General features: G+C 41.8%; 1 protein-coding gene across 1 annotated transcript in view; it reads right to left on the bottom strand.

The window, feature by feature from the left end:
- The window catches only part of ZCCHC24 (zinc finger CCHC-type containing 24), a 175,218-nt gene that overhangs the window by 8,113 nt on the left and 141,942 nt on the right, over positions 1–25,163 (bottom strand). Inside the window, exon 3 of the mRNA XM_030570758.1 lies at positions 7,725–7,889. Coding sequence (XP_030426618.1) covers positions 7,725–7,889 — 165 coding nt within the window. The remainder of the gene's footprint in view (positions 1–7,724; positions 7,890–25,163) is intronic.

The following is a 25,163-nucleotide window of genomic DNA, read 5'->3' as shown; positions in this document are numbered from 1 at the left end:
TGTATGGAAAACAGAACATTAGTATGCTGTTAGGCCATATGTTAGCACAACTAAGGTGAGGTGTGGTTATGGCTGTGTTAATGCCCTATTGTGTCAGTATGGCTGTATGTCACTACTATCTCTTGATAACTGTGGAATTAAGGTGCTGCTATGTTGAGAAAAGTAATGCCATTTGATGGTACTTTTTTTCGGCTTCCATTATGGTAATGCCATTTGATGGTCCATAGAGATTTCATGGCAGCAGCACAGGAAGGAGGAGTGGAGGACCAGCAGTGAAACAATTGAGGAATGAAAATCAGAAGACATGGGGAGCCTCACACAAAGCAAAAAAACCATCAAATGAAGCTACATCAGCCTGTGACAAGTTTTGAGACTGTCTAGATCCAACCAAACTCTGTGTGATAATTCATTATAATTTATTATTTGGGGAGCATCGGCAACACCTTCCACTATACAAATTCTTCCATCCCTTCTTTTACAGAGCTTGAATGCCTTATTTGTACACGGTGCTATAAAAACATTGAGAAGACTTTTATCCTGCCCCAAAGAGATTCAAATCTAATTTGGATGGACAGGTTGTGTGGAATAACAGTGCAAGATTGAATGGAGACCTTCTTTCTGGGCAGCTGGCATTGGAACTCAATGGGTTGTAAGAAGCAAAGAGCAGGTGGCCAGGCCATGGAATTGAGGTTGTTCCAAGCAGAAAGGACCAAATGCTGAAACATGTGCATGGGAGAAGACAAAAAGAGATTGCGGAGCACAAGGGCAGCTCCAGGCCCCAGCACGCCAAGTGCGTGCTTGGGGCAGCAAGCCACGAGGGGTGCTCTTCCGGCACCGCGAGGACAGCAGGAAGGCTGCCCCTGGCGGCGTGCCTGTGGAGGGTCCGCTGGTCCCGCGGCTTCGGAGGACCTCCCGCAGGCGTGCCTGTGTCATGGCATAAATCCCCACTCTGAACCTTAGTGTCCAAAAGATGGGGTACCAGCATGAATCCCCCTAAGCTTAATTACCAGCTTAGGTCTTGTAGTGCTGCCACCAACCAGGACTTGCAGTGCCTGGTAAACTCTGGTCCCCCCAAAACCTTCTCAGAGGACCCCAAGACCCAGACCCCATGGATCTTACACAAGGAAAGTAAACCCTTTCCCTCACCGTTGCCTCTCCCAGGTTTTCCATCCCTGGGTTACCCTGGAAGATCACTGTGATTCAAACTCCTTGAATCTTAAAACAGAGAGGAATGCACCTTTCCCCCTCCCCAAGAGGTAATACAGATTCAAGCTCCGTGAATCTAAAACAAAGGGATTCACCTTTCCCCCCTCCCTTCTCTCTCCCTGTCTCCCACCAATTCCCTGGTGAGTACAGACTCAGTTCCCTTGAGCCTCAACAAGGGGAAAAAATCAATCAGGTCTTAAAAAGAAAAACTTTTAATAAAAGAGAGAAAAAAAAAGTAAAAGTTGTCACTGTAATTTAGATGGTAAATGTTACAGGGTCTTTCAGCTTATAGACACTAGAGAGGAGCCTTCCCCCCAGCACAAATACACATTAAAATCATTCCAGCAAAATACACATTTGCAGATAAAGAAAACAATCAAAAAGACTAAACCGCCTTCTACTGTTACTTACTATTTGAATAGAAAATTAGAGAGCCCGTAGGTATGTCTGGTTACCCTCTCAGAACCTAGAGAGAACAGCAGACAAACAAACAACACAAAACAAAGACTTCCCTCCACCGAGATTTGAAAGTGTCTTGTCTCCTGATTGGTCCTATGGTCAGGTGTTCCAGGTTCACTGTTTGTAACCCTTTACAGGTAAAAGAGACACTAACCCTTAACTATCTGTTTATGACAGCCTGTGGAGGGTCCGCTGGTCCCGCGGCTTCGGAGGACCTCCCACAGGCGTGCCTGTGGAGGGTCCGCTGGTCCCGCGGCTTCGGAGGACCTCCCACAGGCGTGCCTGTGGAGGGTCCGCTGGTCCCGCGGCTTTGGAGGACCTCCCACAGGCAAACCTCCAGAGGCAGCCTGCCTTCCATGCTTGGGGTGGCAAAATCCCTAGAGCTGCCCCGGTGGAGCATATGAAACAAGCAGAGGCACTGGAAGGGATAGAAGAAGAGAAATGTAGGTGGGAATAGTCGTGACAAGCTTGGAAGTTGAAAACAACTAGTTTGTATTTGACACTAGGAAAGGGATAGAAAATAAGACAAATTTTCATAATGCCACCATATAAATCCAGAGTACATCCACACCTTGAATTCTGTGTGCAGTTCTGGTCTTTCCATCACAAAACAGATACATTTGTATTGGAAAAGGTAAAGAAAAAGGCAACAAAATGAACAACTTCCATGTAAGAAGATATTAAAAAGACTAGAACTGCTCATCTTAGAAAAGACATAACTAAAAGGAGATATGATGGAGGTCTATAAAATCCTGAATGGTGTGGAGAAAGTGTATAAGGAAGTGTTATTTACCCTTCACATAACACAAGAACTAGGGATGACCCAATGAAAAGATTAGGGATCAGGTTTAAAACAAACAAAAGGAAGTGCTTCTTCATACAACGCATAGTCAACCTTTGGAATTTGTTGCCAGGGTATGTTGCGAAGGCCAAAACTATAACTGAGTTCAAAAAAGAGCTATATAAGTTTATGATAGGTCCATCAATGGCTGTTCACGAAGATGGTCAGGGATGTAACCCTTAACTCTCTGACTAGCAGAAGCTGGTATACTGGACAACAGGGGATGGATCACTCAAAAATGCCCTGTTGTTTTCATTCCCTCTGAAGCATCTGGCACTGGCCACTGTTAGAAGACAGGACACCGTCTGACCCAGTATGGTGTTCTTCTGTTCTAATTACTGAAAGTTAGGAGTGATTTTGTGTAACTATTTTCAGGCCAGGTCCTCAGTGGGTGTACATTGATTAATGAGACTATGTTAATATGGCTATATCACCAGCTGAGGATATGGCCCTTTGTGCTTTTAATTATGTTCATGTCAAGATGCCCTTTTCCTTTGTAGGTCACAATCAAACATTTATCAAGTGGTAGTGATAGGAATGAGCAGGGGATTAGGATGCTAAACCCGACCATACTGCAGATAAGAAGCATTGAAAGATACTGAGATTCTTGCATCATCAACAATCTTGTCAACATCAACAATTTATTATTAAAGAAGACAAATACTGACTGAAGCAGAGCACTGGCCATTCTTTTTCCTTTATGAGCCAGTACCTCTGGATGTTGTTGACTGCAAACAGCTGGTGCTATTAAGCCTTGCTACATACCTTCTTCTTAAAAAATTGAATTCTAAGTGATAGGGATATATCCCTCTAATGACATTTTGAAGTGTGGTGACTTTTCAGTGAAAGAACAGAGTATAGTAAATTTGGTTCTTCTGCTTGCATAAACTAGCATTTGCACAGCACACTTTGAATACAGGATCTGCCCCAGTAATACCACAAAGTATTTGGACTAGAACTGTGTGAAATTTTTTGACTGAAACATTTTTCAGCAAAAAATGCAGATTCAGTGGCACTGAAACATTTCACAAATTTATATTAATCTTAGTGAATTGTTTCAGTCAAAACATGTTCCCCCCCCAAAAAAAAAATCCTCCAAAAAAAGTAACATTTTGTTCTGACATTTTCCAGAAGAAACATTTTTTATTTTAGCATTCAAATTTATTTTTGATTTTGAAATTTCCTTTGGTTTTTTTTTTAATTGAAATGTAATAACTTGCTTTAAATTAAAATGAAACATTTGATTTTGGGCGGAACAAAATGTTGTTTGACCTGAAATGATATTTTTTGCCCTTTTGATTAGCTGAAACTGTAGATAAAAATCATTTTTGGTTTGACCCACATGATTTTTTTGAAATTGCCAGTGAACTGAAAAATCCGTTATCCATTATCTACCCAGCTCTAATTTCACAAGAGAATTTCCCAAGTAGTGCAGCCCAGTAGTCTGTGCCTTATAGAGTACGTATACACTGCCATGTCAGCTGACTTGGGCTAGGGCTGCGGGGCTATAAAATTGCAGTGTAGGCGCTTGGGCTCAGGGAGCCTCTGCACAGTTTGGGTCTCAGAGCCCAGGCTCCAGTACGAGCCTAAATGCCTACATTATAGCCTCACAATTGCAAGCCTGAGTTAGTTGACACAGGATCAGCTGTGGGTGTTTTACTGAAGTGTAGACATACTCATAATGGCCAATGTTAAATGATTCAGAGCATGGCACAAATCCCTTATATTTGTTTGATCCTACACTGTTGAAATCAATAGGTATTTTCTCACTGACTTCAATGAGCACAGGTTCAGGCCCACTGAACCTAATTGCACCATGGAGGAGGAACAGATTTCATCCTCACTCTATCTGCTTATGTCTTGAAGCATGAAGACTGAAAGCACTTGCAAATTTTATACTAGCTACTGAAACTGCAGATCACTTTAATCCTGTCACAATTTTATTAAGATGATGATCCCTCTATCAGAATGGCACAGCAAAGATCAAAAAATGACAGCCGTGATTACAGGTCCATATGCTTCTGCATGAGGGGAGGCTGCTTCAACTGCCATCAAATATGGTGATTTATAAATCTCATGCTATTTTAAAAACCAAGAACTGGACCAGGAAGGAAGAAAAGGACAAAAAAGCTGGCTTCAGAGTCTGGTGTTCTATGTATCCCATGTAATCCACAGATCTTAATGCACTTTGTCAATATTAATTAATTTAAGCCTAACAACGCTTGTAGAAGGTAAGCAGTATATCCCCGTTACAGATCAGGAAACTAAAGGCACAAGAAAGTTTTAGTTGCTTGCCCAAAGTCATGCAGTTGATTGGTGTCTGAACCAACAATGAAATTCCAAAATGCTAGCTCCCAGTCCTGTTTTTTTCAACCAGCAGACCAAACTTAAGATGGGTTTAATAATGTAAAATTATTTATAATAGTGGTATTTTAGTGTGTGTATGCAAGCAATTAAATAATAAAAAGCAACTGAATAGTACTACATCCATAAAAACATTTTAGTGTTTGTATTTCATGGCCCATTCAGTATCTACTTGTATGGAAATGTGTTAAAATTCTGAGGGCTGAGTTTTCAATAGCCCAGAGCCAGTCACAAGTGTATTCACAGTTGCCTCACAGACTGACCATTTGCAAACTGCTTGTTTGTATGTTCAAACACAGTAATTGTGTGTGCAAACAGAATGCACCATTTAGATCACAGCCTTGGAATATGGGATTTTAAAAAAATCAGGTCCTCAGCATTTAGATTTATTTTTTTTATTTAAAAAAATAGTAAAACTCAACTGATTGTTTATGAACCTCTTGTAAACTATTGGATTATTTGGATCAGAGTATTAGTACCTGTATATACGATATTGTCCACAAAGTATTAAGTACCATAATTAAGGACCCACTACACAACTACAAATCCTATTACACTTCCTGAAGTGTAGTCTGCCACATATCCTGGATGCCCCTTTAGCAACTGACTACTCTAAGTCATGTATGGGGGTGACAGTATTTGGATCAGTCAAGGAAGTATGTTGAACTTATGCAGTCCATCTAAGCTGTCTTTTGCTGCTTGCTCTGTGTTTAAAACACTTACATATGAGTCATTTATAACCTCTTGTTAGGAACCAGAGCTCTCCCTATTTTTGTTTAAATGATTCTGTGGCTCAACTTGGATTTGAAAATCCAATTAGGTGCCTAGATGTATCCCTAGATGCCTAAATACCATTAAAAATCTGGCCCAAAGAGAAGTGCCTGTGTAACTGGGCCTGAGTCTCTTCCATGACATCACAGGGTGCTAACTGCAGAGCATCTTTTTTTAACCTCATTTTTATTGGATCAGTGTTCCTTTCTACCTGTTGCATATCTCATATGTCTGAACAATTCTTCTCTGGATGGACAGCTGGTAATTTGATTTGCTCTTCAAATTTGTTCTATCTGTTTTATAGAAATGCCTTTTCTCCTCCTTACTAGATAGTTCCACATTCTGCTTAAACTGTATACAGCTCTTTGTATCACAGAGTGCTCTGTTCCTCATTTAAACTCAGCCAAGATGAATCACATCTGCAGCAAACCACCTCCCTGGGAGTGTGTTAATTCCATTTTTCTATTTACAAAAATGTTCTCCAAAATGAAAAAATCTCATTTTTCCTTGAGGTATCTTGCATTTACTCCAAATTGGCTATTTTAAAGTAAGAAACTGTGGTGTTGCATCTCTGTATACTTGCTCTCATAAATATTTCACGTCTAATTATATTGGAATAACTAGATCTAGATTTTGATCAGCGTCAACTGTGCTTTTCATACTTGACTTACTTCCAAGAATGAGGCCAGGAGTAGCCTTGGATTCTGTTCGGCTGTAAAAGGAAACTAACAATGTGTTTTTTACATAGTCAGTATCCTATTTGATATTAAAGTAATCAAAATCTCCCCATATCAATGTTTTGGGTTCATGAGAAAATGATTTTACATGTAAGAGACTTTTGTGAACTGATTTCTCCAATGTTGGAGGTACAATATAGAATTTCCAGTCTCCCCGACCAACTTAAATGTTCGTTTCTACTAGATCAAGCAAATTATAGTTTCCAAGTCCAGCAAGTTTCATCAGAAAATATTCACAGCATTTCTTTCTGCAGCTTTGATATAATCTCACTGTCACTTCAGCTCCATTTTCTCAACCCTTCTCTCTAAATTAGATCTGTGTCCAATCATATCACACTTGAAAATGTAATTCTCTGCCAGCAGACTGACTGCGTTGCATACTTGTAGCATTTGTACAGGATGGAAGTGTAGTGCAATGAGTGGAAGTGAAGGAGAGTAACATTTCAGGAAGTTTTCATGGGATGCTATTTTGATGGGATGCTGGGGGCTCAGGAATACAAGCTGGGACCAGGCTGCTACTGCTGTCTCTAGAATCTCAGCGTATTTACTAAAACTCTCTTTCCTACAACTCTGCTTGCTTAATAACAAAACAAGACAACTTTTTCTTTACACCTAGGCTGTCTTGCTTTACTGTGTCATTGTGTTAACCCCGGGGTACAGTATGTTGGGCTCATCTCTGTGTTTGTCTCCATCACTAGTCTTAAAACATTGTCCAGATGAATTGACATGGAAATGAGAATATCACGTTCCTTAACGATGGTGTAAATCAGGAATAACTTTACTGGTGTCAGTGAATTTAAACAGTAATAAAATTGGTATAAGAGAGAGGAGAATCACTAGTATTAGGAGGCTTGTTGTTGTTAAACCTTATGCTTAACCCTGAGTGGGACCTTTGGATGCTATGGTAGGGATGCCATTGTGCTGGTTGTTGTACAGAGACAGACTGTTTCTCATCTGGAGAAGTTTTCCAGTGAAGAGAAGGGTACCCAAAATTTGAAACCCTGAGACAATGATAGGCAAGCGAGTCAAGATAGTGAGCAAATGGTTGCAGACTAGATGATCTGGTGGCCAGATGATCTCTGGCCTTAAACTCTATGACACAGTATCTTGTTTGCATATAACTTGGCATAAAACCCACAATAATATTTGCTTACACATGTGCTGCAAATCCTTTCCTAGATGAATAGAAATTGCTTGTTTGTGTTCACTAGGAACAAAAACCTGCAGCTGGTAAGGCTTGTCGGTACACTGTTACCCCAAGTTACATTTTGGGCCCATCCTGATTTAAAATCTCCTGATTCCATGTCTGTATCTCCAGTGGCCATGCTGCCCAGCAGCTACCCTACCTGTTTGTGAGGATAAACGTTGATGTGACACTTGATACATTCTTGTCCCATGTTAGCCCAGGAGTTTCCACTCATCCATTTTCTCTTGCACTTGGGACACTTGTATTCACCAAAGCAGCGTTTCTTGCCCTGGTATGGGGTCAAACCCTCTCCTTTTGGACGAGCCTAAATTACAAAAAGGAAAAATAAGTAGTAATGATGGGAGAACAAATCAATAGAAAAGAACATTTAACCAGGAAGTTCATATAAGTTGGACCCATTCCCCCCAACCCCCACAAATGGTTAGTCATACACAAAACTTCAATTTCATCAGTTTTGAGGGAGCTAAATAGAGATGAAGGGTTCACCAGACAGCTCCAAAATGAAGTTAAAAGGACATTTAGAATTCTGTGTTCAGCATCTTCTGCAGTTACTGCTCTGATATCAATATCTATCCCATTACAGAAGGCTAGTGTCCAGTGATACTCCATAAACTTTTCAATCCAATCTTCAGTTTTCTCTTAGGAAACAGTCAATCAAACCAAACCACACTTATGACTCTTCTGTACGGTGCATCCTCTATGTTACGATAATAATAATGCTTTGTATATCTTCAGCATCTGCATCCACAGATACTAGAGCATTTCCAAAACAATTAAGAGAGAGAGGATTGCTCCCATTTTATAGACAGGTAAACCGAGGCACAAAAACTAAGTGAAACCCCAAGTTCATGTAATGAGACCGTGGCAAAGCTGGAGTTCCACAAATCTGAATTCCCAGATTGCTACTATTATCTGCTAGTCAGCATTATTTATCCAAAGTATGTCATATATCTTAAGCACTTACACAGTACCCATCACAAAGTTTCAAAAATGGGTGCCTAAACTTAGGCTCCTAACTTTGGCACCTAAATAAATTGCCTTATTTTTTTCAAAAGCACTGAGCACACAGCAGCTCTTGTGGATGGTGCCCTAAATGGGATTCAATCCTCAAAGGGCTGTTGGGCCTCCATTCCTATTTAACTCATGACTTCTCTTCCGACCCTAAGCACAAGGGTGTCAATTATTACATTGAAATGCATAATTTATCTGTGAGGAACTGGATTGGGATTTATTTCATACTAGCCACAAAATTGTCAGCAGTGGTAATCTGAACTCGCTATAAGCCATGGATGGGATTTGGATAGGTGACCTAGCAGTGAAAAGCTCCATATCCCATTATTAAACCCTGGTCCATTCCCCATTGCTGTATTTATTTGCTAGCTGTAGTTAGGAAAGTTTTAATTTTGTTTGATAGTGTGTTTTCGTTTGTAAATCCGCCTTACAGTGCCCCTAAAAGAAATCCTTTAGGTAATTAATTAGCTCTCACAATAAATCACTAAATTGATTAGGTTTTGTTCAATGACAGATCACTCTAAATAATATAATTAGTGGCTTAAAGTATCGTAGGAACTGTTAATATAATTTGTGACCTAACGTATTATTTCCCTTGATTACCCTCCTGAGTATATTTCCTTCATTTCATGACTCATGAGGAAGGGCAGAAAGAAATAATTGAAATGTCCATCATCTAGAGAGTATTGAGATCCACGTGGTTTCTATTTTACATTTTCATTCTCCTACTCCAAATCTTGGAAACAGTGAATCATGTTTTTCTCTGTGGGAGACAGCCTGATAACTACATTATTCCCTCTCATCATAATGTTTACTCTTTTGCCTAAGCTTTTAAGGTTGCTTAACATCCTCTGCTGGATTCTAATAGCCACAGAGTAACTTAAATGCTTTTAGGCAACACACATCCCAGTAAAGAAAATTTGTACTTAGTAAAAAAAAACAACAACAAAAAAAAACTTCAGCTGTGCACAGAATCTGTTTACTTCTGGTCTCATCAGTAGAAATCCTGCAGAACTTAGAGGCTGATGAACTCTGATCTGGTATGGGTTTTCTTTCACATGGCTGAATATTAAGCCTTCTTGTCTGTTACAATATTGCGAAAATGTGACCATGTTAAATATGCTATTACTCAGGATGGTATTAAGTATTTTCAGCAAGATTTAGCAGTATAAAAATGCATGCACACTAGAGTATATACATATGATCAATTACTCTGTAGGATTCCATAGCTTTTTTTTTTGTCCTCCTAAACTGTTCCTTCACTAAATACATTAATTTGCTATATCATTATTGGATGAGTCTAGTTTAAAAATGTACTGAAACTTTGGATTCATAACATTAAGTATCCAAACCATGCAGATATAATGTCCAGTAGCAAGAATTTGTGACTGATATGCTGCAGATATTTACAGAAAACTTTCACTTGCAGGTTTCATGTAGTGCAGCATTATTTCTGTTTTATTATAATCTATTTATGTCCACTGTTGCAATTTACAAGTGAAAACTACACTTAATTTATATGTAATCCAATAAAGTAGTACAGTAGGTCACAATATAAAAATATGATGTTCTCATCCTAAATGCTTGTTTGTCCTTATCATGAAACCACCATTCATTCGAGTACATTTCATAATTGCTGTTACAGCAAGGTCCAGGACTCGAACCGTAGATGGATTTGAAGATTAGGATTGACATGTATTGGTGTGTGGGGAACCCTGAACAACACTTGTCTGTACTGGGTCAAGTCAGTTTCAGCAGTTGTTGTTTTTTATTTTGAGAAGCACTACAATTCAAATCATGCCAGTTTAAACAAGAGACAGAAGCTGTGCTCAGTGCAAATGTCCAAAAGGGAATTCTGCTGCTTCAGACCTTGCAATCTCTAGCAAACCTTCATTGTATTAGGGAAAAATCAGAGGCTATCTACACTTTACCACAGCTATCTTGTTTGGTATTAAGTGTTGTATGCAGCAGGGCTTCCCACCTCCAAGCTGATGTTGTAAATGGCTGTCTTGCTGGTCTGATCAGACATGCTCTGCATCTGCTGTAAGAAAATTTGTTCAACCCCACATTTTAACAGAAGTTAATCACACATCTGATGGGAGGTGTTGAACACAGTTTGGACCTCCCCACACCAAGTCCTGGACATACCCATTGTGACACGTTCGGTTACAGAGACCCCCTTGGGACTGTCACCTGACATACTGGAATTACCTCTGAGCCCGTTTTTCCTGCCAGCTTGGGACTCCAGAATCCTGCTTTGTTGAGCCAGACAAGCTAGTCTGCTGCAACATAGATTCAAGTCTGGTCCATGCCCCCAAAGCTTCAGACTTTAACCAAAAACTGCTTAGCAGGTCACCTATCTCCAGCACCCAGACACCCAATTCCCAATGGGATCCAAACAGCAAATAAATCCGTTTTACTCTGTATAAAGCTTATACAGGGTAAACTCATAAACTATTTGCCCTCTATAACACTGATAAAAATGCTGAGTTGTTTTCTCCCCCAGGTATCAATCACTTACTCTGGGTTAATTTTAAACAAAAGTGATTTTATTAAGTATAAAAAGTAGGATTTAAGTGGTTTCAAGTAATAACAGACAGAACAAAGTAAGTTACCAAGCAAAATAAAACAAAACATGCAAGTCTAAGCCTAATACATTAAGAAACTGATACAGGTAGATCTCACCCTCAGAGATGTTCCAATAGGCTTCTTTCATAGACTAGACTCCTTCCTAGTCTGGCCCAATCCTTTCCCTGGTACAGTCCTTGTTAGTTCCAGCGGGCATCTTAGGTAAAAAGCAGGGGCGTTCTCATGACTGGGACTTCCCTTTGTTCTCTTCTACCCCCTTTTATAGCTTTGGCACAAGCGGGAATCTTTTGTGTCTCTGGATCCCCACCCCTCCTAAATGGAAAAGCACCAGGTTTAAGATGGATTTCACCATTCTTCCTGGGCTGGCTTACACAAACACAGGAAGGCTTGCAAGTCAACAGCACCATTTACAACCAATTGTCCAAGTCAATGGGAGCCATCAAAATTCTAAACCATCATCAATGATCCATACTTTGCATAATTACAATAGTCCCTCAGAGTTATACTTTATATTTCTAGCTTCAGATACAAGAATGATACATACACACAAATAGGATGAACATACTCAGTAGATTATAAGCTTTGTAATGATACCTTACAAGAGCATATTCCAGTTACATCATATTTACACTCATAAGCATATTTCCATAAAACATTATGGAGTGCAACATCACATCCATATTAAGTTCAGTTCAATCCAGTTTGAGGGGATGGGAATGAGGATGCAACAGTGTTTGACAACTGATGTTGAACATGGCACAGCCCATAGTGTGTCAGAATAAACACAGTAGCATAAGGTCATCACCTCATTTGGAACAGAAGATGCTTGCTATAACAATTGTCCAGTATGGTCCTGCAAGCATGGTTTCAATGTACAATAATTATGAACTGTGCCAAGATGGATATTTTTTAATCAACTTTTTTTTAAGTTACCCACTGGCTTGTGCAGAATATTTCCTAATGGTCTGAATCCATGACCAGCACAGTTACAAACTGTGTGACAACAACAGCATTAGACTGTAACTAGGTTTGAAAATAGTATCAAAGACCATGACTATGTATCATTCCTAATACCAGAAAGCCACTGTATTGAGAATCTCAGGATGGTGAAGAATTAGAGGCAAAAGCAACAATTTAGGAATGATAACAATAGTATTGTTCTGATTTTGAAAGGCTGAAGACTAGGGAGAGAAATTTTGTCTGTCATTTTTGGACAGGCTGTGTGGGAAATTTACGACATCTGCCTCTTCCAACATAGGGTTTCATTAAATTACAAACTCAACAAACAAAAGCAATCTTTAAATAGTATGTCTGCCTGGTACTTGTGTCAAAACTTGTATTGGACTATCCTGCTAGATATATTCAGTTATGCATTGACATCTGATATTTTTGTGTTTTCCTCAAATTTCAAGTATATAGATTCATAGATTCATAGATTCTAGGACTGGAAGGGACCTCGAGAGGTCATCGAGTCCAGTCCCCTGCCCTCATGGCAGGACCAAATACTGTCTAGACCATCCCTAATAGACATTTATCTAACCTCCTCTTAAATATCTCCAGAGATGGAGATTCCACAACTTCCCTAGGCAATCTATTCCAGTGTTTAACTACCCTGACAGTTAGGAACTTTTTCCTAATGTCCAACCTAAATCTCCCTTGCTGCAGTTTAAGCTAAGTTTATGTTACAGTAATGCCAGTAAATCCTTGGCTATATTTAAATCCAGGCTCATGATGGAAGATAACACACACAATGAATATTCTAACTAATACAGAAAGCTTAAAATGCAGCTCTGCGCTGAAAAGTAGCTTTGCAAAAAATTTCATTTTGAGGTAGCATGTTTATTATGTCTCAATGATTTTCATGGCAAAATACTCATATTGCAAGTAAACAGAAGCTTCTTCTGTCTGCCATTCCTGCAAATTTTATCGTGGGCTCAGTGAAGTTTTGTTCTCTCCTTCTCAAGCATTATCAAGTGTTATAAAGGTTCTGTGGGCTAAATTAAGGCATCAGTGATCCCATTGCCTGTGTGAAAGATCTGCTCCTATAGATGTATTTATAATTTTAATTTGTTTTTGAGGTCTACTTTTGGAGCAGGCACCAGAATTAATACAACCAAACAAAATATTTCCCAGCATTCTGAGATACTAGTGGGGAATTAAGAAATATGAGGGCAAATATTTTACATACACAGAATGTAATTCTGGCATGGAAGAGGTGGGAAGCTAAGGGTTTAATTAGTGGAATAATGTGGGTTTATGAAAGGGTTAACTTGTGAGGTTTCTGTTACTTTGAGCATACATGTATACTTTGCATCTAGAAAGAAATATGTGATAAAAAGGGATGCTGAAATATCACGGACTGTCCTGACATGTGAAAGTTAAACATTTCCAGAGAGACGTTCTTTTGATCAAATAGCTCCGCAGGACAATTGTGGGAGGGCAGCTATTTGAGAGTTGGGGAATGGTCTTGGTTAAATATTAGGGTTTTTTTTCCCCCAAAGTACACTCAATGCAAAATACAAACATGTATTTAACTTAAGGACAGTAGCATATAATGTGTGCAAGTTAAGGCAAAGATGAAAATATTGGATACACATGCTTTGAAAATATACGGTCAAATCCTCCAAAGATGATAGCCTCATTCCTAGAGGCAATTCAAACAGGTGTGGAAATATTTGCATATTTTCTGTGTAGCCACTAACTTTTGTCCACTGTTGCCTAATGGGAGTGACTTTTCTGTCAGAAGGGAACGGTGACTATCGAAGGGTAATAGGGCAATCTGCCCATTTAAGGCCCTGTTTGATTACCAGTCCCATTCAGGAAGGGGTCAGGGGATGTCTTTAAAGGGCTCGAAGAGTTTATCTGGAGGGGAGCTGGCTCCTAGGCCTGGCTCTGGAGCCTCAAGGGAGATATAGAGTGAAAGGTCTCTAAGCCCCTACAGCCTGCATGGGACGGGGAATGGCTTTGTTTTGTGTTATTTGGTGAGTTTTGAGTTTGAATTAATAAAATCTGCCCTCAGGGAGGGGTCTGAGAGAGACTGAGGAGTGGCAATGAGGTTGAGGGAGCCCAGCAGCCTACAGTTCTTTGTTATCCATTCATGTGATTAGACCTCTGTTACCCTCCTGAGACATTTTACAAAGTTCCCAAATTAAATTTATAGAATTAAAATGGGTCCATCATTCTGAGAAAGGGTTTGTTTCGCTTGTACAGTTTCTCAGTGTGCAGGTTATACTGCATGTAGAATTGTATGTAGAAAAAGCAGGTGCTTGGCAGAAAACTTGAACTTGGCAACAACGTTGGGACTCCAGCTCCTATGGCTGACAGAGATTGTAAGTGCTGTTTTATTTCAATGATTGCATGTGTGAGCAGTTGGGAACAGTACATGTTCCATCCCGCATAGTGCAGAAAGATGGGTAGGGGAACAGAAGGACCACATAACTAGCCTGACCTTTTCTACCTGCAATATCTATGAAGAGAAGATCATCAGTGAACAATCTTGACTGCTCTTTACACATTTATATTCTTCATTGTTGCAATAATTTTTTGCTTCTGAGATCAGACAACAATGGTAACCTGAATGAACTGAACTGACTGACAGCCACGCTGCTAAAATAATCAGTTTACAGGTGTTGTATCAACCAGCAAGGTAGTAACAAACTTCAACAGGACTTTATTTTTAAAGTGGAAACCTCTTTACCAAGCTTCTGCTGCACCCTCTGTAAGGCCACGTCCAGACTACCCGCCGTATCAGCGGGTTAAAATCGATTGCTCGGGGATCGATATATCGTGTCTAATCTAGACGCGATATATCGATCCCCGAGCGCGCTTATATCGATTCCGGAACTCCATCAACCCCAACGGAGTTCTGGAATCGACATGGAGAGCCGCGAACATCGATCCCGCGCTGTCTGGATGGGTGAGTAATCCGATCTTAGATATTCAACTTCAGCTACGTTATTCAGCCCTCAGTCTCACTCTGCCTCCTCAACTCCTGCCCCCTCCTTCCTGTTTCCTGTCCTTTCAGACTCCCAACAGCCAGTGCTCCCAGTTCTAATAATCACAAGCAACAGCTAAACACCACAACAGGGCTTCCCTGATATCTGACTGGCAAATATAACAGGAGAAAAAAATGAAATTGACACTACACCAGAATAGTAAATTTGCAACAGTATTGTAAAGAGAACTCTGTGTGTAATGAGAAACCATTGGACATCCAAGTGTAATGAGTACTGGCATGCACCCAAAATTTAATCCTCTGATCCATAGTCTCCTCTGATAAAGGAGGAAGATGAACATTAAATGAGGGGCAAGAAAATGATTCTGACAAAACAAAAGCAGCTACCGTTTTTTGGGTCAGTTTGTTTGAAGATCTTTATTTGGAACACTTAATTGATTGTGTCCAGAGGACTTTGTAGTACAGTTAAGTCAATAGATTGTTGTGAATCTGCAGGCTCACTGCACTCAAAATTCCTCATGGAAATCAAAAGGAGTCCTTTGTGTAGAATTCTTTTGGGATGGGCCCAGGGTATCTTGTGAGATCTCTTCTGATCTAGAGGTTTCATAAATCATTTCTTTGTAGACTCAGCTAGGACTTTTTAAATTGAACATTAGAAACCCAAGTTAATTTTCTAATTTCTTAATGTATTTTAACAAATCATATGATGCTATTTTTTTTTAACCTGGGCTAGTTTTTAATTTTGGGATTTTCAAAGGAACTTAAGGAAGTCAGGCAGAGCTAACACTCATTGAATTTCAGCAGCATCGCTACTAAGCCAGAGAATCTTACTACACTTAGACCTGGATGTACATCTGCACCATAGTTCCTTGAGAGCAGTAATTGTGGCAGTAAGGTGCAGGTAATGGGGTCCACTGACTCTACAATGAATACAGCACTTTAGAAACAATAATTAATTAAGCCTCACAACACTCTTCTAACATATGGTATTATCTACATTTATAGATTGGGAAATATGAGCTATAGACATGTTAACTTCAAAAGGAGCTTCTAATGAAGGGTTGTTCATATTTTAGGTAGCCAACTTTAGACACAGTTCAACTGGAAGTGTGAGGGCTCAGCAGTCCTGAAAATCCTAAGGGGGGTCTACAGATATTCAGTCCTTTGGAAAATTAGAACTTCTGTGTCCGTAGCTGGGCACCCAAAACATGAAGGCACTCCAATTTAGAGTCTACTTTGGAAATTTGGCCTCAGTAACTTATTCAAGGTCACCCAAATCAGAAACAGAACCAGGAAATGAACCCAGGAGTCTTGACTCCGGTGGTAATTTCCTGCTTTAATCGCTAAACATTTACATTTGCTTTATTTTTATTTTAACCTTTAAACCATCATAACTCCTCTCTGTCAGTAATTTCACTTAGTTTGCTGGAAAAACTACAGCATTCTCTGCAGGCATTTTGATATTGTTTTTGTGTGGATGTTGATAGTTTGATACCATCACAGATATTATTTTCCTCCCCGTATCTTCAGTTTCCTAAATGCTGAATCAAAGGAAATCTGGATGTTCAAACAAACAAGCCAGTTTTCTCCAGTTAGAAATAGCCTTAAGAACTAGTGACAGCAGCAGCCCTCTCCGGTCTTCAGTTCTGCCCAAGCCAAGCTTAAGAGGTTGACAAAACAAATATGCAAATGCTCACAAACAAGCACTTATGTGGAGGCAAAACCCAAATGTGATGGTCTTGATAAGATGCTAACCACCAAGAGAGGTCCTGGGACAGTCACTTCCAGGCCCTCTTTCTTATTAGTACACACATTTCTTGTCCATGGGTTGTGCTGGGAGCAGGATGATTGAGTCAAACAGGACTTTCCAAGAAACTGAATGCTCCCTCATGTCTGAGGGGCTTGGGAGTTCCTTATCCTTCCAGGCCAGAAGAGTCTCTGAACCACAGTCCAAAGGTAACATGTAAATGGCTCTCGTCCAACAGAATCCAAAGCTTGTCCTTAGCCAAGTGCTAAGAAGGAGCAAGAAACACACTTATGTGCTTCTCCTCATTGGACCTTTTTGGCTTTTCTAGCTCAAAGCACCGTTCCACCGTTCAAAGAGCAGGCTTTGACTTCCCTAGACAGCTGGCCTCTGGTTCATTTCCCCTTCACACTAATTTCCTGTTCCATGATGGTTCAAACAGCATTTGCAGCAATTCTTCCCCCACCCCATCCTATGGTATTTATAGGGCACCAACAACTGTTGTATCTAGGCACATTATAGTGTTAAGTTAAGCACAATGATCATCTTGGACTTTGCTCTTTCCATCCTGTGGTTTGTTCAGTAAACTTTACTTTCTCTTCCTGCTTCTTCTCTATTATTACAGATAGTTTTGTGCTAAAACATGGCCCCTGGCTTAACTTGGCTAAGTGTAGCTAGCACAGTGCCCCTACCCATTATGGAGATGGATTGTGTGTTAACTGTGCTAGACACACTCTCTTCTCCCCTTCCTCACAGGTAGTCTGTAGCATAGTTTCTGCATTTGGTTGTAAATGGTATGTGTGGAATCCAATCCATGCTACAGCTGTTAGACTCTAACAGTGTTCGAAAATAATTCAAGCAATAGCAGGGACAAGGCCCGAGTATTTTCAGCTGTCTCCCATCTGGGTAGCTGGGAAGCTGACTCAGGCTTTAAACTCTGAATTTGATTTTAAAAAACCCCTTACTCCCTCATAAATCTCCAAGTCTTTCCCCCAGCATCTGACTTTTTCCCTGTGCAGGGTCTAAATACACCATCATGCCAACATTTCAAATATTATTTAATGTTGCCCATAGGGATAAGCTGCATCTCAACACCTCCTGAGCATTGGGGATGTTTCGATCCAAACTCTGATTAACAAGTAACAACAACTTGCTTCTGTTGACGTTCATGTGTTGTCACCATTCTAGTTAGGGCTCCAAGTCCTACCACCCCACCATGGCCCCTTTGTGCTGCTCTGGCTTAAGGAATTTTCTGGGAATTCCCCTTGTACAAAGGGGTTCCCAGGTAGCATACTTGCCATGCTGGCCCTGCGACACCACCACCTTCACAGCCCCCAGCAGAGGGAGTGATTCCTGCCTGCCAGCAGGCTCCTTTGGTTGCTGACAGAATCGGGCACAAGTTAGAGTAGCTGTCAAGCTGTTCTCATTAGTGCCAGGGCTGAGCGGGAACATAGCTGCTCCTGGCATCAGGGAATAGCAAAGATGTCGCAAAACCACCTTGCCTGCTCCCCACCTGGTCCTGTGCCAAGTAGAGCTTAGCCTGGCCCAGGGATCTGACCCACTGACTCCTGACACTTCCCATCAGCTGACTTCTAACAATAATGTTTTATCTAGGATGTATACAGAAATGCAGAAACCAACTAAATTCTCTTACCTGTCTGGTTCAAATGTTGGCTTTTAAAAGCCAATGAATGTCTTTCCTTTAGCTAGATCTAGCATATGCACAGATCCATGGCCTCTTATTCTGTGCTGCATAAGCAACGAAAATGGCATCAATATTTCACAACCCCCCTCCCGGCACTCTTCCACACTTTCTTTTTTTATCTCTTTCCTTTCTTCAGCCAAAACCACAAATTGCCCATAATGAGATTTAAAAAGTGTTTAAGTTAATCTTTTCTGTTGGTAACTGGCCAGCGGAGCTCTAACAGGACCTATCAGATCATGCATCTCATGAAAGAACCTGCCAAATTGCTTGGCAATGATGGATACAATAAAGGTCTCTTTGCTTCCCCTGGACAATTCTGCCAAAGTATCAGTTTGAACAGTCAGCAAAGAACAAAACACCCAGCCCCGGTGCCCAGCTTTGAGACTGGATTCATTATAAACAACTTGCAGAAAGTTCCCTCAAAATAAAATGTAAAAGGAGCAATTTATTAAACTCCTTCCCGCTCTGCTTCCCTCTCCCCCCCAATGCCATGTGCTCCAGGGACCAGCAGTTTGTTACATATCCAAAAGGTACAGAATGCAGCAAGAGAAAGTCAGCCTGATATTGGATGTGTGACTTACCCAGAGGGCTTCTTAAGCATCTGTGTGCAGGGGCCCCTTGATCAAATAAATTTCTCTCCTTGTAACATAAGAGTAATAACAAAACCACAAACTTGATTCACTGACTAACGCCCAAGAAAACCAGTGTTTTGTGAAGTGGGGGTAAAGGCAGAGCTATATCTTGGAATTTGAGCTCTCTACAACCTATAAAGCCAACATTATTATAAAGGGGGAGAGTTAAACCACCACAGATCTCTGCTTCACACTCCTTTGAATAGTTTTGGAAAAGAGGAAGCACAGAGTGATCTTGCTCATGTTCAGAAACTAACATGGTATAGAACATACAGAGGCTATTGGATTGAAAATGGAGGAAGGATGGTCCAGTGATTAAACTGCAGCATTGGGAAGCAGGAGTCCAGGGGTCCTGTTCCCAATTTCTTGCGTGACTGTGGATGTTTCACTAAACTTCTCATTGACTTTTCTCTGCACAGTCTTTTGGGATGGGACATGACCTTTCGGTGTTAATGCTATGCATTCGGAGTCATCTCGTGATAGCATTCCTGCGAGGAGTCTGGGTGTAGCCCCAGACCCATGGCTGTGCTCGGCAAGAGTAATGCCAAGATGGCAGATGAGCCTAGCTCATGAGTTTGTTAAATGTTTTTCCTCATCCTTATCTGATTCTCTCGCTATTTTAAATCTAGGTTACAAATACTCTGATGCACAGATTGTGCCTTTCAGAAATATCGCTGATATAATCTATCTATTTACTGTGGCTATGTGAGGTCTGTGTTGGATGACATTGTTGCTTTTGAAGTATTTAACTGAGTTATATATCTTTTTAATGATGTATATAACACAAGAGACATGCTACAGAAACCAATTTGAGGCTAATGCAGTGAGCATCCTAGTTTTTGGCATAGCTGGTATGCAGTAGCATGATGAGTATTCCTATTATTTGATATGGGAATGTTATGGGAAAGGAGGGGTAAGTGCTAGAAACCAAACCATTAACCAAAGCCTTGCTATTCAAATAGTAAGCATCTATCATCCTATTCACTGGACAACACGTAGTGTGAGCTATCCAGATATTGCCGGTCGAATGAGTTATGAGTTTGACACACTAAATCACAACATGTGGGCAAAACATGGGTGACAAACAAAGGGAATATTACAGGAGAGGCCTCAGGTATTTTGTGAGGGCAAAATAGAGGAGGAGACCCATTCAGCTCTCATCCCATATATGACATCGTGGTATAGTGCCATTAGTGATTCTGTGATAACTGGTTCAGGTGTATGCTCTTGACATCCCTGGATGTCTGAGAGATCTTATACAATCACATTAATAACACAAGTGTATTGCCCCTGCTGCGTGTCTTCTAGATCTAGTTTGTTAAATGCATTGAAGTTATGGTACTTGATAGAGTTGGCTTTGTTAGTTATCATTGACATGAAACTTGTTTTGGATATGTTGCTCTCAGTTTCCTGCTGTCCTCATGTTGCCCTAGTTACCATTACCATTCTTAAAATCTGATCTGTGCAGACAATGATATTCTGATTTGTGGGGCCCCATATAATGAAGCTAGGGCAGGCACCCCACAAAACAAGCAGAGCTTTTCCCTCCAGTCCTGCATATTATAAACAGTCTAGCAGGGCCACCTCTTCCAGTCCTGATGACAAGAGGTTGGGATAGAAAAAAGGGCAATGAGTGGCTGAAGGTGCTGCATGGCCCTCACACAGAATCTCATATATTAGAGGTAGAAAAGCCACATTAGGCCATCATTCTAGTCCACTTCCTTGTCAGTGCAGGACTGTTGCCTAAAGCAGCGATTTTCAAACTGTGGGTCATGACTCCTTACTGGTTTGTGGAATGTAAGGCAGTGGATCACGGCAGCTCTGGTCAGCACTGCTGACCAGGCCATTAAAATTCCCGTTGGCAGTGATGCCTGGCTAAGGCAGGCTAGTTTTTACCTTTTCCGACACCTCATTGCACCCCGGAAGCGGCCAGCAGCAGGTCTGGCTCCTAGGTGGGAGGGGCCACAGGGCTCCGCCCGCTACCCCCGCTGCAAGCACTGGCTTCATGCTCCCATTGGCCATCAGCTGGAGGGAGGGCGGTGCCTGCAGGTGAGAGCCATGCGGAGCTGCTTGTGCGGCTCTGCCTAGGAGCTGGATTGGCTGCTGGCAGCTTCCAGGGTGTAGCGCAGTACGTGGTGTCAGGACAGGAAGGAAGCCTGCCTCTGCACCCTGGCTGTGCTGCTGACCGGGAGCCGCTGGAAGTAAGCCAGCGCCCCAATCCCCTGTCCCAGCCCTGCCCCCCCAAACCTGGAGCCCCTTCCTGCATCTTAAACCCCTCCTCCCTGGACCCACCCCACAGCCTGCACCCCCAGCCCAGAGCCCTGACCCCCCTCCTACACCCAACCCCTGTCTGAGCCCCCTCCAAACCTGGAGTTCCTTCCTGTACCCCAATCCCCTCATCCCCAGCCCCACCCCACAGCCTGCACCTCCTGCCCAGAGCCCTGATCCCCTCCCACACCCCAACCCTCTGCCCAAGCCCTGAACGCCTCCCAAACCGCTCACCCCCAGCTCCGTTGGGTCATAGGCATCAACAATTTTCTTCAGCTGGGTCACCAGAAAAAGTTTGAAAACCACTGGCCTACAGTACACTTATGAGCATGTTGTTCTACCTAGTTTTTCAGTTGTCTCATGCAATGAGGAGTCTACTTTTTCCTTTGAGAAATATTTCCACAGCCCAATATGCAAGGAAGTATTGACCTAAATCATCTCTTTCTTAATTTCATCCCAGTACTCATAGTTATACCTTCATGTGACACTGTAATTCCTTTTCCGTGCTTGCACCCTTCAAAAAGCTTTAGACTGTTATCACATCCTGCACAAAATCCCCAATCCAAGCGCTGCCCTACCCAAGGCACACATACTTAGTTCTTTTAATCTTTCCTCTTATGACCGTAATTCCCCCCAGTCCCTGTTTGTGTCTATTGTTTTTGTAGCGAATCCCTCCACTTGGTCAATGTCTTTCTAATAAGGTAGTGCTCAGAACAGAATGCAGTGTTCCAGGAGCAAAGCCTTAGAGAGAGGGATGTGATACTTATCCATCATGCAACTTCCTTTTTATTTTCCTTCTACAAGTTTCCTATCCATGCTCTCTTTAGGATTGGATTGAAAATTACATTTATTAAGCAGTGTCAATTGACCCGTTACAGGTAGTTTTGAAATGTCAGAAGACTTATTTTACCATAGGGTCACTTTGACGTGTGAGTAAGCATGTCTCTTTGCAGTGCCAGCTGCTTAGAAAATCAATCACCAACCTACTGTAATCACAACTGAAATTTGGATCTGGTTTCCACAATGATAAACCATGGGTAAGATTTGGCAGCGTTCGTCAGTAATAGCACACACATGTTTTCTGATGCTGATTAAAATGATAGGCATAGTTGTGACGGATGAGCTGATTAAAGCCTAGAAATCCAAGAAACTGGCTTGGCAAACGCTCTATCGTTTAAATCAAATCTGTGAAGCAGATCTTTCAAAATCCTAGCCAGGCTTTTGGAATGGAGATTTTTCTTCAATTGAGCTGATCATTAGAGCCATCCCAGGGTGAAAAGTATACAAGCCACTTTCAGACAATGTTCAGTTCTAAGCGCTGCAGCAGCTGGGCTGCCAAATATTTGTTACTGTCTGACGTCTCAACTAACAAGTGTCACTAGTGCTAGGAGAAGTCGGGAGTGTGGATACTGTTTTTTCTGTTGATGTTGAGCATTAATCCCACCCACCACAACTTGACTGAGGGGAGGGAGACATGTAGTTTGCTAATTTACTGTAAAATCCCCAGGAAGAATGGTTAAATGTTTTCTCCATCGTACAGTGGTGTGCTATTTTCACAAGCCTCTGCCTTCATAATGAAGAAAAGCTGGAGGTACTCTTACAAAGGAAGCGCTGCACAATGAATACAGATGGACAATTATTTGAAAAGAAGTCTGGTCTGTAGGGAAGGTCTTGGACTTCTGAGACCTAAGTTCAATGCCTTGCTTTATGCCAGACTTCCTGTGTGACTTTGGGCATGTCACATAATCACTCTGTGTCTCAGTTCCCCATCTGTGAAATAAGAATGATGATACTTTCTTTCTCTCGCTTTCGTGTCTCCTCTGCTTGGACTGTAAGCATTTCAGGGCAGGGTTTGTCTCTTCTTCTGTGCCTATGTCCATTACTGGAGGTGTAAAAGCATAGTAGTCCATTATGATCCGCTGCTTATCTCTCAGTAGATGAACAGTCCTTTTGATCCACGCAGGTTACTACATCATCCATCTAAGATCTTGGTTCTCTGCCTTGTATTCTTCTTCTATCATCTTTCCCTTCCAGTGCCCATAAACCTGCACGGTCAATGAACCCCTTTAAATGAGCCCTGCAAGTCAACTCTTTTTTTTTCATAAGACTTCTGTGCAGCATTTGCTGAGTTCCAAGGGTTCACAATATGAACTAACCTCAAAGAGAGTTTATCTTACCTCAGGTTTCATTTCATTCTCGGGAACAGGTGCCTAGTGCTTCTCATTTGGAAGCTCAGATGTTATGCTTACATTTATGGCATGTATAGTCCAGTGGGCAAAGGCTGAGAGCTGTTACCATGATAAAGAACAAGTTTCTCAACGGCACAAAAGGGAGGTGGCTGAGCCCCCCCGTGCCTTTGAAAATTTCCCTTTGAATTAATATCTTGTGTGATGGGGCAAGGCCAGATGGCTACAGTAAAGTAGTAAGGAATGGGTATGTTAGCCCCAGGCTAACCAAATCCCTAGTACCATGGTAACCAAATGGTAGTTGCTCCAGGTTAATCAAGACACCTGGGGTCAATTAAGATCTTTCTAGGAGGCAGTGGAGATAGCTACATTGATTGGGCCACCTGAAGCCAATCAAGGGCTGGCTGGAACTAGTTAAAGGCCTCCCAGTTAGTCAGTGAGATTCGCATGTGAGGAGCTGGGAGCAAGAGGGCAAGGAGCTGAGAGTGAGAGAGTGTACTGCTGGAGGATTGAGGAGTACAAGCATTATCAGACACCAAGAGGAAGGTCCTGTGGTGAGGATAAAGAAGGTGTTTGGAGGAGGCCATGGGGAAGTAGCCCAGGGAGCTGTAGCTGTCATGCAGCTGTTACAGGAGGCACTATAAATAGCTGCGATCCACAGGGCCCTGGGCTGGAACCCAGAGTAGAGGGCGGGCCCGGGTTCCCCCCAAACCTCCCAACTCCTGATCAGACATAGGAGGAGTTGACCCAGATTGTGGGTTCCACCAGAGGGGAAGATCACTGAGGTGAGCAAATCCGCCAATAAGCGCAGGACCCACCAAGGTAGAGGAGGAACTTTGTCACAACTGGTGTCAAGGGTGGGATTGTGACTTAGAGGCGTTCAGTCATAATCCCACAGATTGTAGCTTCGCCCCATTGGCTCCTCAGCCAAGCACATACACCAAATGTCTGAACCTGCGGTTCCTCTCGTACTGAGCAGGATTACTATTGCAACAACTATGTCAAAGGCTGACTTTCAATAGATCGCAGCGAGGGAGCTGCTCTGCTACGCACGAAACCCTGACCCAGAATCAGGTCGTCTGCAAATGATTTAGCACCGGGTACCCCACGAACATGCGGTGCGCAAACGGGTGAGAGGCGGCCCACCTTCGAGCCACGCTCCGGTCCCCTAAACATAACGATACAGCAGCGCCGCAGAGCCTCGGTTGGCCCCGGATAGCTGACTGGAAGGGGACCGCCTCTCACCCATTGCGCAAGTAAAGCAACAAAGTTAGGTAACTAAAGTAAGCAAATTAAGAATGAAGAACAAAAATATAGTGTTTGGCATCAAACTGTCGTCAGAACCGAGAGAGGCAATACCCAGTATATAGTGGTGATCTGCATTAATTTTGTGGGCTTTGTGTTACTTTGCAGGATTTCTCCCATGGTCTCATGAGAAGATGAGCTAAAAGGAGTTGGGAGAGGGTGAATCACTCTGCCCAGGAGATG

The sequence above is a fragment of the Gopherus evgoodei genome, chromosome 7, assembly GCF_007399415.2.
Source record: "Gopherus evgoodei ecotype Sinaloan lineage chromosome 7, rGopEvg1_v1.p, whole genome shotgun sequence".
In the NCBI taxonomy this organism is placed as follows: domain Eukaryota; kingdom Metazoa; phylum Chordata; order Testudines; family Testudinidae; genus Gopherus; species Gopherus evgoodei.
This window is presented reverse-complemented; position numbering and strand designations above follow the sequence as displayed.